This window comes from Gastrolobium bilobum, unplaced genomic scaffold (genome assembly GCF_033153095.1).
Source record: "Gastrolobium bilobum isolate Gb01-03AN ecotype WA unplaced genomic scaffold, APGP_CSIRO_Gbil_v1 utg1383, whole genome shotgun sequence".
NCBI lineage: Eukaryota > Viridiplantae > Streptophyta > Magnoliopsida > Fabales > Fabaceae > Gastrolobium > Gastrolobium bilobum.
The window spans coordinates 236,875-258,311 of record NW_026899537.1 but is presented as its reverse complement, the minus strand read 5'-3'; the positions used below and the strand labels follow the sequence as shown (position 1 = coordinate 258,311).

At 35.0% G+C, this 21,437-nt stretch overlaps 3 protein-coding genes across 8 annotated transcripts; 1 reads left to right on the top strand and 2 right to left on the bottom strand.

Annotated features, from left to right (window-relative positions):
* Window positions 1-658: 658 nt before the first annotated feature.
* LOC133291199 (uncharacterized) lies at window positions 659-6,790 on the bottom strand. 3 transcript variants are annotated; one of them, XM_061489422.1, is made up of 10 exons: window positions 6,700-6,790; window positions 6,229-6,594; window positions 6,055-6,120; window positions 5,787-5,926; window positions 4,453-4,579; window positions 4,065-4,216; window positions 3,721-3,856; window positions 2,599-2,683; window positions 2,256-2,491; window positions 659-997 (listed from the first exon to the last, which is right to left on the bottom strand). In XM_061489422.1, the coding sequence occupies exons 1-10, from the start codon at window positions 6,787-6,789 to the stop codon at window positions 860-862; spliced, it is 1,536 nt and encodes a 511-aa protein (XP_061345406.1). In that variant the 5' UTR covers window position 6,790; the 3' UTR covers window positions 659-859. The 3 variants fall into 3 exon arrangements, with proteins under 3 accessions (XP_061345406.1, XP_061345407.1, XP_061345408.1); XM_061489423.1 differs by having other exon boundaries at window positions 3,745-3,856; XM_061489424.1 differs by having other exon boundaries at window positions 6,229-6,572; window positions 6,700-6,766.
* An 859-nt stretch (window positions 6,791-7,649) lies between these two features.
* On the top strand, window positions 7,650-15,558 carry LOC133291172 (magnesium transporter MRS2-11, chloroplastic). 2 transcript variants are annotated; one of them, XM_061489384.1, is made up of 14 exons: window positions 7,650-8,164; window positions 8,290-8,362; window positions 8,663-8,733; window positions 9,335-9,420; window positions 9,523-9,613; window positions 10,815-10,883; window positions 11,539-11,619; window positions 11,707-11,872; window positions 11,989-12,034; window positions 12,681-12,761; window positions 13,326-13,408; window positions 14,145-14,188; window positions 14,293-14,410; window positions 14,645-15,558. In XM_061489384.1, the coding sequence occupies exons 1-13, from the start codon at window positions 7,799-7,801 to the stop codon at window positions 14,386-14,388; spliced, it is 1,353 nt and encodes a 450-aa protein (XP_061345368.1). In that variant the 5' UTR covers window positions 7,650-7,798; the 3' UTR covers window positions 14,389-14,410; window positions 14,645-15,558. The 2 variants fall into 2 exon arrangements, with proteins under 2 accessions (XP_061345368.1, XP_061345369.1); XM_061489385.1 differs by lacking the exons at window positions 13,326-13,408; window positions 14,145-14,188; window positions 14,293-14,410; window positions 14,645-15,558 and adding an exon at window positions 12,860-13,281.
* Window positions 15,559-16,510: 952 nt separating this feature from the next.
* On the bottom strand, window positions 16,511-20,698 carry LOC133291151 (uncharacterized). 3 transcript variants are annotated; one of them, XM_061489359.1, is made up of 5 exons: window positions 20,295-20,698; window positions 19,233-19,766; window positions 18,783-19,076; window positions 17,597-17,644; window positions 16,511-17,341 (listed from the first exon to the last, which is right to left on the bottom strand). In XM_061489359.1, exons 1-5 carry the CDS (start codon window positions 20,481-20,483, stop codon window positions 16,928-16,930), a joined length of 1,479 nt encoding a protein of 492 aa, XP_061345343.1. In that variant the 5' UTR covers window positions 20,484-20,698; the 3' UTR covers window positions 16,511-16,927. The 3 variants fall into 3 exon arrangements, with proteins under 3 accessions (XP_061345343.1, XP_061345342.1, XP_061345340.1); XM_061489358.1 differs by having other exon boundaries at window positions 18,783-19,202; window positions 19,245-19,766; XM_061489356.1 differs by having other exon boundaries at window positions 18,783-19,766.
* Between the last annotated feature and the right edge of the window lie 739 nt (window positions 20,699-21,437).

Here is a 21,437-nt window from a genome sequence, read left to right as displayed (position 1 = left end):
TCAGCTGTTATCTTTATTGAAATTTCAGATTTTGATACCAGTCTATTTGTTCCCAACGATTCTTTTAAAATCTCACATTTTCTTTGTAAGAAAATAAAGTCACATTTTTCCAGCCTCATTGATCATCTGGCTTATAAAACTGTTAGTTATATACTGTCATTAATGCTTCCCTGGATCAGAAGATGAAATGTGCTATTAACAATTTTGTGGGCTAAATTGAATGTGACTTTTTCCAAGGAATTAATTCAAGAAATCTTCTATAAGGTGATGGAGAAATGTGAAAGGAAACAACATCCACTTAAGCATTCAATGGACAAGTCTCTTCTCTGTTTTTAAATCATCTTTCTCCTCCCTTTAAACCACTATTTTACTACTCTCTTTAAACCACACAAGACTTGATCGTTCAAACCACTCATTAGCTTCAGAATTTATCTACAGTCGGATTTCTCTACTCTCATAAGAGGTATTAGCTTCAATTTCAGGGTTTTTTTGGGAGTTAAACAAGATGTGCTAATGCTAGGGGATAAAACCTCACTAAAAAAGGATCCTCGGGGACGAGTGTTTAGGAAACTTATTACTCTTCAGTTTCATCACTCACGAAGAACAAATACTCGCTGAGATTACAAATCCCTCAGAATATGTAGGTGACATAAAGCCCAGCAATTAACACATTCCAAAAAGCCAGGTACAAAATTTCTCTCACCACCAATAGCTTCTGAGAGGTAAGAGAGGGCAAAGTCAATATTGATATCCATATACAATATTGTCGGTGCAGAACAAGCAAGCACAAAACAGCATTTGTCGGTACAGAACATTCAAATATTGTCTGGACAGCTGTAATTTACAAGATAAAGTAATTCTACTTGGAGAATTTATGACAGCAATCCAACAATCTTTTTACGTCTGTCTCATTGACTAGAACTTCAGCATTCACATTATTCTCAGCACTCTCCTTTGCAGCGGTCCACTGATTCAGAATGCTGATTATCCTCCTGAGCTATTGCAAAAGTTATGGGAAAACAAACAAATGGCAGAACATACATGTGAACCTTAACCTTCAGTAGGTGTGGCTGGATATTTATGGTTTCAGAATTAAAAACCAGTAATCTAAATACGTAAAGATCAGCAGTGCTTTCGGTGCGCTGCTTAAGAATTTCCCTTACAAATGAAGGAAAATGATTAATGTCACGAAAGGAAATTAGATGTGAAGTAACAGCCAGAGAAAACAAAGATAGATATAATAATAATTTCCGCCACATTTGTACCTAATATTGTAAAAAATCTTGTGTTACATATAGCATCATTAATAAATGAAAAAGAGCAAAAACATTTCCTGTATATAAAACTGAAAAACAAAAATATGATATAAACTAGTTGATTATGTAAAACATTTTTTTGTTGAGTTTTAACTTTGATGCACTATTATTGCAAAACTTTTGTACACTGTTACTAATCTCATGTTACCACCTCATCTAATGAGTTTGACATAGCTATCACTACATGGAGAATTGGAGATGTCAAATTCATTAAATCATGTAACAACATATTATTGGATGTAAGTGAAAAACCTTTTTACACTGACAATGTATGATAAGAACCTTGAGGTGCATCACCCCAAAAGCTATCGTAACATTCCACCACGCTCCGCAGACCCGGCGCCCACGCGGGCTGGCTTTGCGCTAGTCTTTTACTGCAATGCCGGCGTTACTACCCGCGCTGCTCGATTGCAACCAGGAGGCATCGTGGAAGGCTCTGATACTATTTGATAAGAACCTTGAGGTGCACCACCCCAAAAGCTAGCTCAAAGGGTGAGAGTGCCCAAGGCCTCCAAGTCTCGTACCTTGCAAATGAGAAATATTACGATCCCATTTGCAAGGTATGGGACTTGGAGGCCTTGGGCACTCCCCCCCTTTGAGCTAGCTTTTGGGGTGGTGCACCTCAAGGTTCTTATCAATGTATCAAACTAAATTCTTTTCTGTTTCAATAGAAGTATTGTTTTAACTCTTCTGAAGACGCATAATTAGTTACTATGAATTATCACACTTTTTTAGCCTAAGCCAATTACTGCAAGAGGAACGAAAATGAATTCCTAAACATACAATCATAACAGCATACAAAGAAAAGAATGAAACTAAAATTAACATCTTATTTGAAATCTCATTCCAAGAATTGTGATTCTTCCTCATTTCAAATTCTGTCATCCAAAGGGGGCCCCAAAAACACAAACAACAAATTCAACTACAAGAGAAGGATACGGATGTATTTCGAGCATCAGCTGTGGAGCCTAATTGTTGGTTGAGAAGTTCATCTTCAATCAGATCACTTTTTCTGACAAGAACTGCAACATAGTTATATACACTTGATGGGCTCATTTCAGTTTCTCGAACTCTAACCATTATTCTAGCAATTACATTCCAGAGTGCATTTCTTGCTTCCAAATCATCGGAAGCAAAAGGGAATATGTCAAGCAGACCAGCAAAGAGGCACAAATCTGGAAGACACAGCGCCATTTACCATTATATTAACTAATCCAGAGATGCAGAAAAAAAATAAAGAATTGAAGTTTATCGAAGAGAGTGAGAGAGAGATATGTTTTACCCTGTGATATCTCAGAAACATGATCAGCAACATCAGACAAAATATTTGCAATAAGAACTGTAGCAGTGACACAGCAGTTCCCGACCTACAGAGATAATACCAATTCACCATACTTTATCAGTTAGCCAAATTATTTTCATTCCTTGTCAATCTACAAGAAGCGCATACTACAGAAGCAAGAGTCATACGACCATGTAGTTTACCAGATGACACAACTTTTATCAGTTATAATTATTTCATACCATTTTCTAGATCAATTAAGATAATCAGATGTTCTTTGAGAAGACATTTGATTCCAACAACACTTGGACTCAAAATTCATCATTGACATAAGTTTGGACAACCTGATTAAGTTCGCTGCATTATGAAGTTCACTGCTCAATTGAATTTAGATTTACTATTAAAAATATTCCTCCAGAACAAAGGAGGAAGGCCTTTTTGTTTCTATTCATGTAAGAGTAAACAGGAGTGCGAAACAAGGAACGGTAACTTCAACTCTCAGAGACACTGATATACATTAAAAAGATCGTCCATTTATCATCAATTTCAGTAAGAACTCTATTGTTCTGTGTTTTATGAGGAGATGCTTGCAACTTTTTTTTTTTTTTTTTTTTTGAGAAGGGTGCATAGTATTTGACAACGATCATCTTGTCTACCAAGCAAAATCCACGATCAAACAACTTATCATGACTTAAGGAAAATGTGGAATATATCTATGGGAAAATATCAGAAGTAAAGTACACAGTTCAACTGATGCTACTCAAGGGAACAAAGAAAAGAAAAAGAAACCATTTTTTCCACCAACAAAGAGAAAAGAGTTCTTAACTTTCAAAATATAAAAGCTCGTGATGCATTTTAGAAAGGGGTAAAAAAAGATATTATGTCGGAAAACTCATTATGATATTTACATGAGTTATGTGGACATAGATTTTTCTGACTAAGATTCTCCTCCAATAATATCTCATACCCTAGCATGGATGACCACCTAAAATATAAATTAGCTATTATAAAATCATATATTTACAGGTCAACAAATACAAAATTATTGATATAAACAATTATTACAATGGATGTTGAGTACAATGAATCAAATTGAAAGTGTTAACTACAACAACAATGTACCTCAACTTTATCTGGGAACTTAACTAGATCACAAATTAGTTGAAAAAGCTCTTTACTTGAACAAATTTCCTGAGAATGATCATCTATGACAGATAGGGATTCAATTGCACGAAGAATTAAATCAAGAATTGGGTACCTGAAACATAGATATTAGGTTGTCATATCAAATTCCAATAGATAGCTGAATGGATAATTTTTGGGAAAATGAAATGTAAGAGGGAAAACAAATTGCAAGGCAATATATTTTAAGCAGTTGTCTCTGATATTGTCAGAATTAGTATTAGAAGATAATAGGAACTGTGTAATTTCATCATTGCAGAATGAAGGGTAGTGGATCATGGTACCTTTCAGGTATTCTTTCATTCTTTAATTTGCTCATCTCAAAAGTCAAGAGACTGATCAATATACTTGCCAAACCAAGCTCCATCATAGGTGGAAGAAGAGCATCCAGAACTTTCTGCTGACTTTCTAATATAGCTAATATAAGTCCGATGCTCTGTTAAAAAGTAGAACACTCGTAGCTATTGATTAGATGGAACTTGCATTCTGGCTCAGAAAGAATGCCAAAAAATAATCAAAATAATTACATCATTTTTCCTCCCAAATTATTTAAGTTTCTATGCACATATTCCATAACATATTTTTCACAAAGTTTAGTGATTTCACATATTGTAACTTCTATAACAATAAAAACGTTGAAACTACCATGAATTAATACAAACTTTTCATTACCTTTTCTATAAGCTGAAGGTTCAAAGTATTTTCCACAATCCATAATATTTGACATAGTATATGTTCAGACTGCAATGCCTCAGCCCACGTAACAGATTCACCACTTTGAAGACCCACAGTCAACAATCTGTTCTCAAAACAAACTATAAGAAAAATTTGTAAAATAAAGAGCAAAGATAATTATGTCAAAAAGCAGCATGATACCTAATTTACAGAATAACACAAATGAAATTATTGAGATAAAAAAATGAAACATCATAGCCTTTTCCTCTCAACAAAACAACACAAAGATCAAAGCTAGAATGTAGGAGATTGAATCATGTAGCAAAGCATGCCAATCTCTCTGCAGGTATGAATAAGAAACACCTCTAAAATCACCATGAACGTAACATCAAAGGTTGGCTAACAAAATAACCCTATCCCAAATGAAGTTTAGAGTCAAACAAGTGCCCTTTTAAATTTTAGCATTCCTCTCCTGCCATAAAAACCAAATAATTGCAATGACCAAACATTGCCAGAAAATCTTGTCTTCTTTACATGTCCAAAACCTCTGAAATTAACTAAGAAAAATTGATGCAAATCCTTAGGCCGGACTCAATATTCTCCAAGAATCCCAAACAGCTTATTCCAAAGAAAAGTTGTGACAGAACAACGCAAAAAACGGATGAGCACTGGTTTCCAAACTAGAATTGCAAATCATACACATTTTGGGAGACAAAGCAGTGAGAGATCAGCGCTTCTGTAGCCTGTCATTAGTGCTAATCCTGTACGAACAGCAATCCAAACAAATTGACCTTAGATGGAGCTTTAGATTTCCAGATGGATTTGTCCAATAGAAACCCATCTCTATTAGGAGAATAGGTAAGGGGCTGAAAATAAGATTTACAACTTACAAGAGAAGACACCCGAATAGTCAACAGCCCAAATTCTTTTATAGGGATTGGAAGAAAGATGAACAAATTCCAGGAAGAGGCGAAAAGCAAAAGAGGCTCTAACCTATTCACCTCCTTATCATGCAAGTTCTTGAAACAATGAAAAATTCCAAGAGGAATTGGACAGAATAGAAAAAGGAAAAATTAGATAAGCATAGAAAAAATACAATTTTTTTCTTTTTAAAAAAAGAGTTCCAAAGATATATTTATACTAGCAGAGTGTTTCTTTCTCACAGAAGTTGAGCATTGCAGAAGCAGAACATGAAAATATAAGGAATAACAAGAAACGAGGGCATAAAATATGGAAATAGTAACCAATCATGTAGATTTCATCCTTAACAAAAATGAAATTTAGATGTCCAAAGTTGATAACAATTACGTGTTTAAAAAAATGCATCATACCGGCAAGTTTCACATAGGCATTGAGGATCATCCAGAAATAATTTGTCCACAACTATCTCAATTAGTCCTTTTGTCGAAACTATACGCTTCATTGGAACTTCATGACAGGCAAGGTTCCCAATAATTCCTATGCTAATTTCCTGCATCATGTAATTAATCCAAAAAAATATTATATTAGAGCTTCTTAGTTACCTAAAAATTTTAAATTTTCACAAACCATGAAAAGGGTGCAGTCTGAATCATGATACATATTTTGACATCGACTTACATTAGCACGCACGGATTTGGAAACAACAAGATTTGCTAAAAGAACTTCGAGTACGAGATTCTCCACCTGCAGGATTATACCGACCAACCACTTCATTTAAGTTTATATACAAATATCAAAAGGTTGAAAGGCTCAAAGCACTAAACCAAAAGAAAGCATCCATGTACGGTGTACCATGAGTTCTGCATGTGTTTTACTGGCAGCTAGGTCCCACAAAATGCAACCATATTCCTCCCAGGCATTCTCTCCAACTGAGACACCAGAGTGTTCAAATCCATCACCAGTAGTATCTTTATATTCTCCACGACGGTGAGAAACTTCACCGGAAACATCAACATCCATATTCTCAGATTTATTCTTGGGTGGCTCAAAGTGTTCATCATTAGAAATAGATGCAGACAGTGCATCATCCCCTTCTTCTGTGTTATTATGGTTAAGTGTTCCTTGGTTTGGGTCATCCGAAGCAGAACCCAAAGGCAGAAGCTTCCTTATTAAGGAGATTATATAACTGGGATCAACTGTCGTTGATAAATCAAAAAACTGCATCAGAAATAATTCAAAACAATCACTGAATAAGAATTTAAAAATAAGAAGAATAATCTAAGAGTAAGCAATGGGAGATTAATCGAAGCAAATGCAACTAACCTCATGTGACGGAGGAGAAGGGTGATGTGTGGGACCACCCTGCTCTTCTTCTTCTTCAATGGCTGAATCTGCAGGAACCGCCATGCGCATCGTCTTCACTACTTGCTCCAATTGAATTGCGTCAATTTCAATTTTCTTGGATGAACTTGATCCAAGGCCCAAATTTCTTCCCATTGGGCCTGTGGGCCCATAAAAATGCGGGCTTCCTGTCCGTGTCAACTACATGAATTAAAATAAAGACTTTTTTACCGTCAATGTAGATAATTTATTTATATTAAGCTCAAAACGACGTCGTTTTGAGACGGAAATTAAGGGGTGTTTGGTACAGGAGAAATTTTTATTTGTCCGGAAATCTCGATTTTCAAAAATATGATTTTGCATTCAGTTTACGATAATATCTGAAAATTTAAAATTTAGAAAAATTCAGTTTCCTGGTAATCCCTCAAATCTCGCGTACCAAACGCCCCCTTAAAGTATTTTTTTAATTATAATTTATTTCAGAGTTATAATAGTCTTTTTTATTATAATTTTTTAATTTTTCAACCCAAAACGACGTCGCTTTTGAAGCAAGGTAGATAACTTATCTACGTTGACTTTAGAAACATTTTAGCCTTATAATAAATAAATAAAACCAAATGACGGTAACTTAGTTGGGGCATAAGTAGGTGGGGGTGAGAGCATGTGTTCAAATCTTCTTATTATCATTTTTGGGAGCGGATTAAAGTCTTAATCCTAGACCCGTCACAAATCAGATTAGGCGAAAAATGAACCGATTGAAATATTTCTAAAAAATATAAATAAATAAATAAATAATGATAACTGTCACCTTCCAATTGATTTCAGCCACACATAAATACAGGAGAGTTTTTCACTTTTTTGGCTTTTTCTAATTATCTATATATTCTCAAATAACCCTGTAATATTAATAATAACAAATTAAAAAAAAAAAACAAATCTGGATAAATTATCATTCTGTTTCGTTTTGATCGTTGCGGATAATCAGGGACAACTCCAACTACCCCGTTCCGTTTCTAAGCACGGCATGCATGACCACCATAACCGTAACCATAGCTATTCCCACACCTAAACCACACTAACAATGGCTTTAACTTGGCCCCATCTGCTGAAGTTTCGTTCTCAACCTTTCTTCTCCGATCTTACCGAATCCAGCTCTCTTGAACTGCCGTACACTTATTCCCTCACCGTACTCCGCCGGAGAAAGATCTCCGTTCTGTCTTCGCCGGCGCTGAAATCCGTGAAATGCCTCAGCAGATCCACGGAGGAGAAACAGTGGAGCGATTCCGAAACCGCCGTGTCAGACTCCAATGAAGCTGGAGATAATCCAAATGATCAGGCTCCGAACCGAACTTCCGTTCCTGCAAACGATCGTGTTGAGTCTCAGAGGACTGCCACCGCATCTTCTGGCGATTCTCTCTTGCTCGGAATTCGCGAGCCTGTTTATGAAGTTCGTTCTTATAAGCTAATTTTTCTTTTCTTTTCCTTTTTTAAATAAATCCTGAAATTATGTAGTGGAATTTAGTTATTTTCCTTATCCACTTTTACTGGTTTCTATATTTGTGAATTGTGAAGGTTGTAGAAGTGAAGTCAAATGGGACAGTATCAACAAGAAAAATCAACAGGAGAGAATTGTTGAAGTCAAGTGGTGAGTAAAATGCTATGCCTAAGCTGGAAGTTGAGAATACTCCATGCTGCTAGTATCTTATCATGATCTGTTATTCATGCTTTGCTTATTTCACTTTCGATGGGCTCAAAGTCAAAGAAGTTGCTTATGAACATAATTATAATAAAATTTGCAGAACATTTGTTTTCCATTGGGCCACTGCACCTACTTCGTGTTCTCTTCTATTATTTTTTATACGCTCCGTTATTGAATACCTTAAACCTACTTATATCGTTAATTCTTTTTTTCCATGTTCTGTTTGATGAGTGTGTGATTATTCAGGTCTTCGTCCACGGGACATTCGAAGTGTGGATCCGTCATTGTTTTTGACAAATTCAATGCCTTCATTGCTGGTATAATTTCTTTATTCTTTTTTTCCCTATCATTTCTTAATACCTCGTTGTACGTGTAAACGCGCACATCCAAGTTTCACGAAATGTCACTATTCTCCGTATTATTGTAAAGTTCAGTTGGTTAGTTTTGCTAAAATTGTATGTTTCATTGCATAATTTTCAAGAAATGGAATTTGAACTTAGCTTTCATCCTTATCCTCGCCAACCCCCAAACTGCTGTAGAACACTTTCCACATACAATCAAGTATATAAATAGGTAACATGGAAAACTAGAACTGTGCCCCAAAAATGGTAGAGTAAAAACTACTCTAGACATTACTAAGAAATAAGAATCTAATTAGCCTATTGCGTAGGTCGATGGAAAAGTTGTTCTTGAACTACTCCCTGTATTACACTGTTCATAGAAATTCAGCCTCAAAATGAACTCATTCTCATAAAAATGAATTCATTAATACACACACACACACACACACACACACACACACACACAACCTTTGTTTTGGAAAGTTTACCCCATATGTGGTAAAGATGAATATACAACATCAATATCAATTGTTGTCTTTATCAATTAATTATTAGTTCAATTTCTGTCTTGTATTAGGTCCGTGAGTATGCTATACTTCTAAATCTGGGTTCACTACGAGCAATAGCAATGAAAGATCGTGTACTTATATTTGACTATAATCGGTAGTGTTTTAATTCCGAAATAATTCATATATTTTGGGATGCATTACTGTCATTATTTCTTTGATAAAGTAACGGAGGTAACTAAAACCAAACTCTTATCAGTAAAGGAGGGAAAGCTTTTCTAGAGTCATTGCTGCCTCGGTTGAACCCCAAGAACAACAATGGAGGGCCATCAATGCCATTTGAACTTGAGGTTAGTCTGGAATTTGCTTCTTTCATTTAACGTGCTGATCACTGAATAGGAGAAAAACAAAACTAAATAGAGTAGAACTAACTTCCAGACATAGTCTTGTGCATTAATTCTATGTTTCCCATCTTGTGTTCTGCTTTATCATTGAGAGCACAAGCTGATTTTAAATCTTGAGACAAAAGAAAGGTAAGACTTGAAAAAGGGCCCATAACCCACAGGTCCCTGGATCGGAACCAGGCTCTGATACCATGTAAAGAACCTTGGGATACACCACCCAAAAGCTAGCTCAAAGGGTGGGAGTGCCCAAGACCTTATAAACTCTACATTAGTTGCACATACAACCAATGTGGGACTATATATCTCAACAGTAAGAAAGATGATTTGAATATGGTTTATTTCGAAGGGTTGAAATATGATAGGCAAACTCAGGCTTGAACCAACTTAAGAGCAATAACAAAATAACATGCATTTCTTCCCAATTTTTTTCCAATGAATGAGGATAAAAACAGAAATATTAGAATTATACTTCAGTACATATTTATGGCCCAAGTTTTGGAAAAGGTAAATGTGGTGTTTGTAGTGGATGTTCAGGAATTCAAGGAATATAATATAAATAATGACAATATCATACCAAAGAAAATGGTAACTTAAGTGTAAATGATGAGGTGGGAGGATCTAAAAATTGTGACATTCCCAATGCAGAAGGCCGGGAAAAGTGTGGCCTTAAACTTAAGGTAAGTCAGAATGCCGAAAGAAAAAACACATAGGGGACCCTAAATGGTTTTGACTTTTGGGCTGTTGATTTCCAAGTGATTGAGTTTAAGGCTTTTTAAAGGGCCGACCCAGTTCAAATACCCACTTCGTGAGTGTCTGGGAAAGGGAATACTCTAGGCAGTCTTTCCCCTGCTTTTTGCAGAGAGGCTGATTCGAACCCGCGACCTGACACACCACGGCAAGCAAGCTTACCGCTGAGCCAAGCCGGCCCTTCAAGTTTAAGGCTTTTTAGTTGTGGAAAATACCCTCTTTAAACTTCTTAATGAGTTTTGAGTGTTGGTGTTCATATGATCATGCATATGATTAATTGGTTACATGGGTGTAATTTCTTTGTTTTCATTTTGTATATATTAAGCCATCCATTTTGCTTGTCATCATAGGCATACTATTCTGAACTGTCTTACCCCGAGTTATTTGGTGTAAATTTCAGGTTGTTGAAGCAGCATTGCTTTCAAGAATACAGCGTTTGGAGCGGAGACTAATGGATTTAGAACCACGTGTGAGTATGGGAACACAGTGAGTAATTGAGTATGTTATGTTGATTCTTATTGTGTGTGTGTGTATGGGCTTGCAGATGTGTTTGTCTGTTTTTGTTTTTTATGACTCTGATAAGTAGTTATTTCTAAACCTGCTTGTGAACAAAAACTGGTGAAAATTCTGGGTTTTATCTACTGTTTCTTGTGTGGTGTTTCTGCTACTCTCTTCATGCAGGCATTCTATAAGATCTTAAAACTATCATAAAGTAAATTTCATGGTGCTTTATGAGATACTTTTACTGTATCACATTCTTATTGAAATATTAAAAAGAGTAGATGGGTTTTTCGCCTTCTAGGTCATTAAGGTAGCGTTTGGCGTACGGACAGAATGGAATAAAATATAACAGAACGGTTCTGTTTTATTATGTTTTTCTTGGTTCCACCCTTTTTACTGTAACCAAAATGTACCCCCTTTTTAAACTTCATGTCTAGTTTTGTTCTATTTTTAAAATGCAATAAACAGAACAGAACCCATATATTAGATTCTGTCCCGTTCTAATACAGTCACCAAAAGCTACCTGATAGATTATAAGTTTCCACCTTTCTCTGTCTCTGAATTCACTCCCTGATTGGAATAACTATTTTCTTTCTATCTTTCTCTCTCCCTTTTGATCCTAGGTTCAAGCTCTTCTTGAGGCCTTGCCAAATCGGTTAACTGGGGACATATTGGAGCAACTTCGTATTAGCAAACAAACTTTGGTATTTTTTATTTTTTATTTTTATTAGCAATCTTCAGAAGTACTGGGAGAACACTAGTTTTTAATTTGCTTCCTGCCAAATTGCTAGGTTGAGTTAGGTTCTAGGGCAGGTGAGCTCAGACAGATGCTGCTTGACCTTTTGGAGGACCCCCACGAAATACGCCGTATATGTATCATGGGAAGAAACTGCACAATTAATAAAGGAAACAATGCTATGGAATGCTCAATGCCCGTAGACAAGCAGATTGCTGAACGTAAGATGTTTAAACTTTAAAGGATTATTATTTGTTGCAGACATCAAAATGGATATTCCCATTATACTGATGACCTATAACATAGTTTCTCATCTGCCTTTTTCTATGATATGTAGAGGAGGAGGAGGAAATTGAGATGCTTCTGGAAAATTATCTTCAAAGGTTATTCTGAATCCAAAATTGTGCATTACATTTCATAATTGATTTTTTTGTGCATGCACAAGTATTGAGGATTTATATATGATATTTGTAGTACGCCATTCAGCAAAAAATAAAAAATGAGTGGAGCAGCGGTAAGCTTATTCCTAGTGACCAGAAAGTCATGGGTTCAAGTATGGTAAATATCCTCTCTGCCCAAAAAAATAAGGGTAAGGCTGTGTACAATTGACCCTTACCCTCAATTCTTTGTCGGTGATCCTTGTGCACCGGGGTTTGTCCTTTATTTGTAGTACACCATACAACATTATTACATGCCTGCATGGCCTTCCTTTTGTCAACTTTAAGAAGGAAACCATCACAGAACTAACATGGAAGAAACAAGTTGAAACCAAGAATCTTAGGCTTTTACTTACCATTAATATTCGTACACAAGAACACTACATGTTACAATACAATGGATATCCAGAAAGTTATCTGATCCATGTTACGATATCTAAAAGGATCCACATTAAGAAACATGTCTCATAACCATTAAGCTTTCAAACAACACAATTAATTGATGGTTCTAGCAAATGCTAGTTTTTGTAAAGTTAAACATTCCTAATGATTTCATCGCAGCATTGACTTCTATGTCTTAATGCACTTGCAGATGTGAATCTTGTCATGGCCAAGCTGAAAGGCTTCTTGATTCTGCAAGGGAAATGGAAGATTCTATTGCTGTCAGTTTGAGGTTTGAATATCTTTTTTCTCTCTTTGCCCAGGAGGGTTTAGACTTGTATCAACTTATTGTAGATTACTGCATTAAAAGATTACATAATTTGATGCTAGGTAGTTTAGTATTCTTCTAAAGCCACAATTATACTAACCATGGGATTGTGCTTGGACTGCCATCTCTGGATCCAATGTGATGGCGTAGACTCAGAAGTCACATTAGGCATTAAACCATTATATATCCCATATTTTCAATGAAGTCAAAACCTTGGGATAATATTATGACATTCAAGGGCTTCAAATAAGACAGGTAAAGACCAATCAAGAGTTTCAAAATGCATTATTCGGAAGCTATCTTACAATTAAGAATGCATGAAATACTTTGTTGCAAAGTTAAAAGAACCACCCAGGTTCCTTTGTGCTAGTGTTACATAGAGTAACTTGAGAGAATTATGCATATAGTTAGGTCACATCGATTAGCTTTGCTTAAACTCAATTCAAGAAAAGCAATTTGTTAACATCAATAACTCTATCTGTCATTACAAACCTTATGTATTAAAATAAATTTGATTTCAATCAACAGCTCACGAAGACTTGAGGTTAGCAGATTCGAACTGCTTCTCCAGGTTGGAACATTCTGTGTGGCAGTTGGTGCCCTTGTAGCAGGTACAGATTTTGGTTGATTCTTTGATAGTTTTATTGAAACCACCCATGACTTTAACCAAGATTTATTTTTAAATTAATCACACTCAAGTCCACGTTAACCAGTTAATGAAATTGACTTTACATTAATTACATTAAAGTCAGGGAGAGGTTATATTTACAACCTATTTTCTTTTATAACCTCTTACAATTAAATCAAGGGCTCTCATTTAATATCATTTTGTAACCGTTGATTTGATTTTAATCTGACAACCATAAAAGTGGCAGTAAGAGATTGTAAAGGAAAATAGGTTATAAATGCAATCTCCCTCTTAAATTAACCTGTAATTAAAGTGAGCTCAAACTTGGTTAATTATAAATTTTGTTGAAGTTTTGGATGGTTTCAAAACAACCCATGGCACTCATCTTTTAATTTTTTAATCTTTTAGTTCTGAAGTTTGGCCAAAACATATGAACATGCATTTTATCATTTAACCGCCTAGGTACATGCTATATGAATTGGCTACCATCATGATCATGGCATAATTATGCTTTTCAAATATACTTCTTTATAAAGGACTTCCAATCTGGTATCTGGACTCTGGAGGTGATCAATTTGACCTCTAATGGAATGTTACAAAGGAACATGCAGATTATATTAGAACTTTTGGTTATATGGCATGAATAATTATGTCAAATGCATGGGACTGGTTTATTATCTGAAGAGAATATTGTGTCCATTTCCTGATTTTGATTTCAGGTATATTTGGCATGAACCTGAAGTCCTATCTTGAGGAACATGTGGTTAGTGTCTGAAATCTTATTCCATGCGTGACTTGCTTGATTCTTCTTGGAGGTTGTTGTCAATCAGTCTCGTTAAACTAACCACATTTTTGGATTTGATGCAGTTTGCATTTTGGCTGACAACAGCTGGGATAATTATTGGTGCTGTTATTGCTTTTTTTCTTATGTATTCTTACCTCAGGGCAAGGAAAATATTTTGATTGGAAGAAACTTCAAATTTAGGTAATTTTGTTACTTTTAACTTGTTTCCCAAGCAATATTACTCTCAACTTTTTTCTTCCGAGATCTTGAGTGTGAGACAGAGCTGTGGATCTACTACCATGATATTACCAACATAACATCTTTATAAGTAAAGTATTTTCAAGGCTTCTAATGACTTCCCAAGGTTTAGATATCAATATAATTACAATTCTGTATTGTCCTCCGAACCTGAAGGGAATCTAATTCATTTTTCAGGTGATGTCTGACTGCAAAGAAAATTAAGCACCCTACAAATTCAGTGTTTGTACATGAGGATCAATCATCCAAAATGGGTTTGAAAGTATTTATGATATTACTCACGTTACTGAACGTGACGATCGTTAGTTTTTATTGTTGTTTTGGAGGGGGGTAGACAATTTTGTATTATTCATGAGTTCATAATGGCTATGATACTCCTGATAGATTATCATTCTACATTTGGTTGTTTCCTGTGTGGGTGTGTTGTATTGTGTGTGCTAAAACATTCTTCAACTCTATCTCTAGGGTCAAGGTTTCAATATGTATAGCCACTGCTTTAAAAAGGTAGTTGAATTAAATTATAAAGATTGTAAATTTGGGAGCTAATATACAATATAGTCCTTGGAGTGTGATAGACTCGAGTTCTATCAAGGAAGATGAAAAGAAGGGAAAGAGGATGAGAGAACAGAGAAGGAAGTAATTTGTCTTATTTCATCAATAATCCCTCTTACACTGATTTTCCCCCTTTTATACTCTAAACGCATTTCAACAGAAAACAGAAAGTAAAACAACAACATGCAACTCATTCACTATCTGCTATGGACCACTAATGATACAACTGTGTATTTACAACCATTATTGTTTGCTATGCCTACTCTTCAAATCTCCTTGGCTTTCTACTCACTCTCTTGGATCTTCTTTCTGCAATGGGCCTCTCTAGTTCTGGTTCCACTTCCTCTTCAACACTTGCATGTAGCTCTGGTTCCATCTCTTTTCCTTCAGCTGCTGTCGGTATTGCTTCCATAGTTTTTGCAGCTTTGTGTACTTCAATTGGACCCTGATCACTGGATTGTGAAATTGGGTCATTGAACTCTTCTATTGGGCTGTTGCACATTGGGCCCGTATCAGAGTGGTAACTTGTATTGTTGTAGTTTATGAAAGTGTGTGTATATATAAATTGGTATCTGAAAGTAATATAAATGTTCATTACAAGTTAATCCTTCTGTCGGACGGTGTTAGTGAGACGTAACATAAATGATGATATGAAATGTGTAACGTTATTTGGTAATCAAATTACTTACATGGAATTCCTGAATGACATCGTTACTTTGTACCCTGAAAAAAAAAAAAATTCCCACCCATTCTCCTTGAAAAGTCTACGATTGGTATAAATTTTTAAATCTCTCTAACCAAAGTGACAACATCCTTTACAATGTTAATGTATTTAACGTTACACATGTATTTAACGTTCTACATCAATTTAAGAATATACTTATTATAAAATTATTATTTTCGACGACCAATTTAGATAGATATATATTTTCTGAGACGAAAGAAACACAAACTCTCACTTGAACTAAAATTCTATATTAACAATTATAAAAAAAATGTATATTAACTTTGTTTTTTAAAGGTACCAACCAGTGCGACTAATTCGATTTCAAATTTGTGTCCCTCCACCTTCTTCCCTTTCAAAATAAACAATTGTAATTGTAAGACAGTTATTTATTTTTTTAATAAAAGAGTACAATAACATAAAAAAAAAAAAAAAAATATTAGATTTTATTTTACATTTCACTTGCACAGTCAAGTATAGCCATTAGCCAGCGTCTGTCAAATATGCATCTCTTTAGCTGGGTACCCAAGGTATTAGTATCAGTTATAACTAATAATTTTGTATTGGAATTTGGCTTGCACTCCCGACCAGCAATTATCTCAAATTTTGCCGCTTAAAACTCTGATTCGCAAAAATACATATGTATACAATGACCCCTAAGCTAAACTTTAGGTTAAAAAATCAAGTGCGCATTACTAAAAACATACCAAAAACAAGGAAACAAAAGATGCAATGGTAAAGTTTAAAGTAACAAAATCGGTTATGGACACATTAAAAATCAACTCATTCAAATGTACAGTTCAAACCCCTCAACTATCGCCATTTTGGAAGATGAAAATCTAATCTAAGGAGAAGTTTCAGACAAACTCTCCAAAAAAATATATATAAATAAAAAATCTTCATGGGTACATCATAGTGCACTTACTATTGAATGTGAAGGAAGCTAGCATATCTTTTAGACATTCTGCTCTGTAACAGGTGAATGAAATGGTGTTGCTCCATTGTAAAACTCAGCTTCCCTCACCCTGTGAAGGGCTTTCCAAATCATAACCTCACGTATGAACTATATTACCTGTAAGGCTTAATATAACAGTTAAATAGAATACCACTCTCCATGGACCACCAAAGCTTACCATATAAACAAAAACAGGTTGCATACACCACCCAAGCAAGCCAATTTGCGTCTATTTTGATGGCTTCACAGATTGGAACTCTTTGGGTGACTTTGAAGTTCCATCTATGGCCATATTCCCCATACCAACTTCCACAGCCTCCTGCTCAACCTTTTCCCTCTTCAACTTTTCAGACATTTCCCCATCAATAGCATCAGATTGCACAATAGTCAATGAGGGCTCAAGAGTACGAGGAACTGTGCTGATCCATGGATGATTAAGGCACTGAGCAGCCGTTGGCCTCTTTTCAGGGACAAAATCAAGTAATGGAACAAGGAAATCAGCCATGTTATTTGCTTCTTGCTCACTGAAATCATACTTCTCCAATAGCACCTTTGTAAGAGGCCAGAAACGCAACCGACGGATGTGCCTCAGATCACCATATCTATTGAAAAAATCCCGGGAATAGCGGCCACTAAGTGCAATCTGAAGGAAATAATTGTTCATTTTTTAAATGATAAGAACAAATAAAATATTGATACTAATCAATTCAAAATGGATTGCAGTAAACTACCATAATGTTTCTTTTTCTGAAAGCACAATTCATTAAGACAGAAAAGGAGTAGAATGCAATAGGAATATAGGATCAGGAAAATAGTGTCTATAAAGCATCTATAATATGTTGAATATTTTTTTACTTGAGCATACCAACATGCAAATGGATAATAACAACTTGCCTACCTTTCGAGGCATCATTCCAAGAAGCTCCATCATCAATGCCAGATGATCCTGTAAAGTAAATTCTGAAATCTCATCAAAATAATTCATTAATTGAAGTTGAAGTCCAAATAACAACAGCAGTATTTCACAATTTTGTACATTTTTCCAAAATAGGAAATGATGACATTTTCAGTAGGTATACACAATAAAAACAAATCCAACAATATACATTATTTGTGGATGAAATGAGGGCTTAGAGCCCCTATAGTTTTAATTGTTATTTTACCTCCTATTGGTTTAAACTTTATAAGTTTTTACTAATTAACACCAAAGAAGCATAGTGAAGCTTCAATTCTAAGATCACCAACAGAATGACAGCAAATATATTCAAAACTTGAGAAGACTGCAATATCTTTAGACAAAAAGCCATACTTTAGCTGATTAATGATTTCAAAATGCTATTGAGTATGTTATCAAAAAAAAAAAAATGCTATTGAGTATTGACATAAGTACATTACTTTGAAGAAATCTCTTACGAATGATCTAGTAGCAGAACTTTACAGATTGGGGTCGAAACCTCTATTTCAGCCTTCTGAAGACAAAGCAGTGCACAAGTAGTTTAAAATCTTTAGTTGGATTAAGAGTCCTTTTAACCAAACTTTACTGGCCACAAATATTATCAATCTACCAACCTCACACCCACTTTTGGAGTATAACAGTAGAGGAAACATTTTGATAGGGTATCTTTTCACTAAATGTTTCCTTATTTTTTACCATTCAAATTCCTAAAAATCAGACATAAACAAAGAAAATATTCAAAAAATGATACAATTACTTGTCTCAGCAGCAAAAAAAGTATAGCACTTCAAGCAACAACAAAAAAACAAAATATCTGCAGAGATATATAAATAAACAGCAAGATGCATAATTTTTTTTTAACAAATATTTACTTAACAAAATCAGCAGAAATATTCTTTAATGCAGATACGATTCTAACAATATGAGCAGGTACAAAATCGAATTGTGATATTGAACAACAATCAAACCAGACAGTTAAGGACAACTTCTACTCTGTTCAGAAAAAACATGATGGCAAGCCAGTTGTGAAATCCATAATAATAATCATATTAACGGCAAGCTTTAGATGATGATAGCAAGAAGTGAAGCCAACCAGTTCTTTTGAAGTCGAAAACAGGTGTGCATTTACCTCATCCCTATCATAGTTGTCACCACTATGAGGGTCAAAAAGAACATCGCCAGTGACAAGTTCAAAGCAAATGCAAGCAAAGGACCATAGATCTGCTGGAGTTGAGTATTTAGATCCAAGAAGAACCTCAGGACACCTATATTGCCTTGTCTGAATATCGTTTGTGAATTGTTTATATGTCCAACAAGCATTACCAAAATCAACCAGCTTGCATTTAAGATCAACGGCTCCAAGCAACTTCTTTCTTGTAGAACAGCTACCTCTCCTACGACCATGACTTCCTTGTGGATCATCCTTAGTTTCAAAAGACTTTGTTGATTCATCTTTACTCACAGGACTATTAGGTTTACCTTCACCAGATTCTGCACTTGGTTTCACATCATTACTACAATCATCTTGCTCAGGTGCTTTATAATCCTCCTCAATTTCGTCAGGATTTTCCTTCCCAACACATCCTTGAGCTGCCTTTTTAGCCTTTTTCCGCATTTTCTTTTTTTGGTTCTTGGTCAGATCTCCATTCAAACTTTTACCGTCATTTATGGGCCCATTCTTGGAGACCATCTTGTCCTTGGTGTTTGGAAGGATAAGTGGAACACCTGATTTTCTAGGATCCTTAGCTGGATCTATTGGAGACAGAAGCAAGACATTCTCTGGCTTCAAATCAGTGTGTATTATAGAAAGCTCGCGATGCAAGTAATCCAAACCCACCAAGATATGGAAACAAATTTCTTTGACCATGGGAAGGGAAACCCCTCGATAATCACTATACTTGATGAGGGTGAGAAGATTATCGCCAAGGAATTCAAAAACCATACAAACATGCTGCCCATTAGGTCCCGAATGCTTAAAGTGATCCAAAAGCTTTACAACACATTTCTTGTCATCTGGATCCCCGTCAGCAATTTGTTTGAGAATCTTTATTTCATCCATTGCCGCTTCAGTGTAGTGCTGAGCACTCTTTTGAATTTTTAAGGCAACATATTGCTACAAACAAATAATTTCCTCCATTGTTAATAGAGTTACAAAGTACAGATCGTGGCATGTATGTTAGCTAGGCTTTCAAGGAATGACTAATAATATAGTCACAAAGTGAATTGCCATCTAGTTACAGGAAGTCGAATGATACACAATAGACATGACCAACAACTTAGCAAATTAGAAAGAGCAACAAGGCAACAAAAATATGAATAACTAAACACAAAATGTGTTACCTTTTATTAGTTGAGACTTGAGAATGACAGATTTCTTTTGAAAACCAATCATTGTCCAAAATATTAAAATGCTTAAAATCCAATATTTTAAAAATTTCTTTCAATCACCAATAGAAAAAACTCAACTTTTCTCAAAGTTCTCTGCCATTGACACAGTGACACTCCTTCATAACCCAGAAAAAGGACAAAACTCAACTTTTCCCAAACCCAAAACACTAGACTAATTGTCAATTGTCAAAAAGCATTCTTTTTTTTTTTTCCTCCCAAATTTTCCTGAGGAAACAAACAGAAGGGGACATACCGATTTCTGAGTGTCCCAAGCGAGCCAAACAGTGGAAAAATGACCCCAACCGAGCTTGCTCTGCACCACATAGCACCCATTCTTGAAAGTATCCCCAATCTGAACCGCATGGTACCCTCCACGCCTGTAATCCTCAGCGCCCTCGTCCTCCGAACTGTAATCACTGACCTCATTGCGGTCCTCCGCCATTGAAGGGCCTTGAAGCACAAACCACACTCTACACTATACAAGCTATAAATATCAATACACCGAGACCACCCACAAAAAAAAAAAAAATGGAAACTTCAACGACGATGAATCGATTTTTCAGATAGTGGTTACAGCTGAGAAGTATTAGAGTAAGATAGAGGGAAAAGAAACCCTTAATTTCAGTAAACGGTGGAAATGGGAATTTAGGGTTTTGAGGGGGTCTTGCCGGGAAAATAAACAAGAGAAATGATTCATTGAACATAATGTATTATGTATGCATGAAGAGAAATTATGTATTATTTATTAATTGTTTTAATTTACTTAATTTTTATAAGCTTGTTCATTTTAAAAACACTTTTAACGAATAATTTTTTTGAAAACAAACAATTTTTTTTATTTCTCAATATAATAATTTCTTTAAAGAAAAACCTATCATTATTATAAGATGCGAAAAGTTTCACAAGCAAAGCTAAAAATGGAGAATAAAAAATAAAAAAGAGGAAAAAATACATTGCAATATTTAAATTTGTATATTTCGTTATAGGGTAATAGTTTTACCCTGTTATAAAAGAAGAAATTTGTTTGCTACTCACACAATATATAGGTAGGTTCCACTTATTATCCTTTGCTATAACTCATAATTATTAATTTATTTTAATGACAAACTTTTTTCTTTGTTTCATGATTATTATTAATAGGGTTTGTTTTCCTTATGTTATAAAAAAATAATACCTCTTTCTTACGCACAAAAATAAAGAGGTGAGAGAAAATAAAAAAAATATAACACATGTACTTTTATATGTATGTAGAAAAATATACTATGTTCCTACAACGTTATACTTGTTTTTTCCATTATTAATTTATTCATGAACCAGCTATCTGACATTCTGACCACATTTATCAATAAAACTCTAGTGTGTAGACTAGTCAAGTAGTTAAAAACATTCATAAAAG

Bases quoted from the DNA above. Each gene is read 5' to 3' on its own strand.
- LOC133291151 (XM_061489356.1), bottom strand. From the start codon at position 20,483: ATGGCGGAGGACCGCAATGAGGTCAGTGATTACAGTTCGGAGGACGAG. The intron at 17,645-18,782 runs GTAAATGCACAC...TTTACTTTACAG, and splicing joins ACAACTATGATAGGGATGAG to GATCATCTGGCATTGATGAT. The intron at 17,342-17,596 runs GTAGGCAAGTTG...TATTTCCTTCAG, and splicing joins TTGGAATGATGCCTCGAAAG to ATTGCACTTAGTGGCCGCTA.
- LOC133291172 (XM_061489384.1), top strand. From the start codon at position 7,799: ATGGCTTTAACTTGGCCCCATCTGCTGAAGTTTCGTTCTCAACCTTTC. The intron at 9,421-9,522 runs GTAGTGTTTTAA...AACTCTTATCAG, and splicing joins CTTATATTTGACTATAATCG to TAAAGGAGGGAAAGCTTTTC. The intron at 9,614-10,814 runs GTTAGTCTGGAA...TGTAAATTTCAG, and splicing joins CAATGCCATTTGAACTTGAG to GTTGTTGAAGCAGCATTGCT.
- LOC133291199 (XM_061489422.1), bottom strand. From the start codon at position 6,789: ATGCGCATGGCGGTTCCTGCAGATTCAGCCATTGAAGAAGAAGAAGAG. The intron at 6,595-6,699 runs GTTAGTTGCATT...TTTCTGATGCAG, and splicing joins CTTCTCCTCCGTCACATGAG to TTTTTTGATTTATCAACGAC. The intron at 2,684-3,720 runs GTACATTGTTGT...TTATCTCTGTAG, and splicing joins AGTTCCCAGATAAAGTTGAG to GTCGGGAACTGCTGTGTCAC.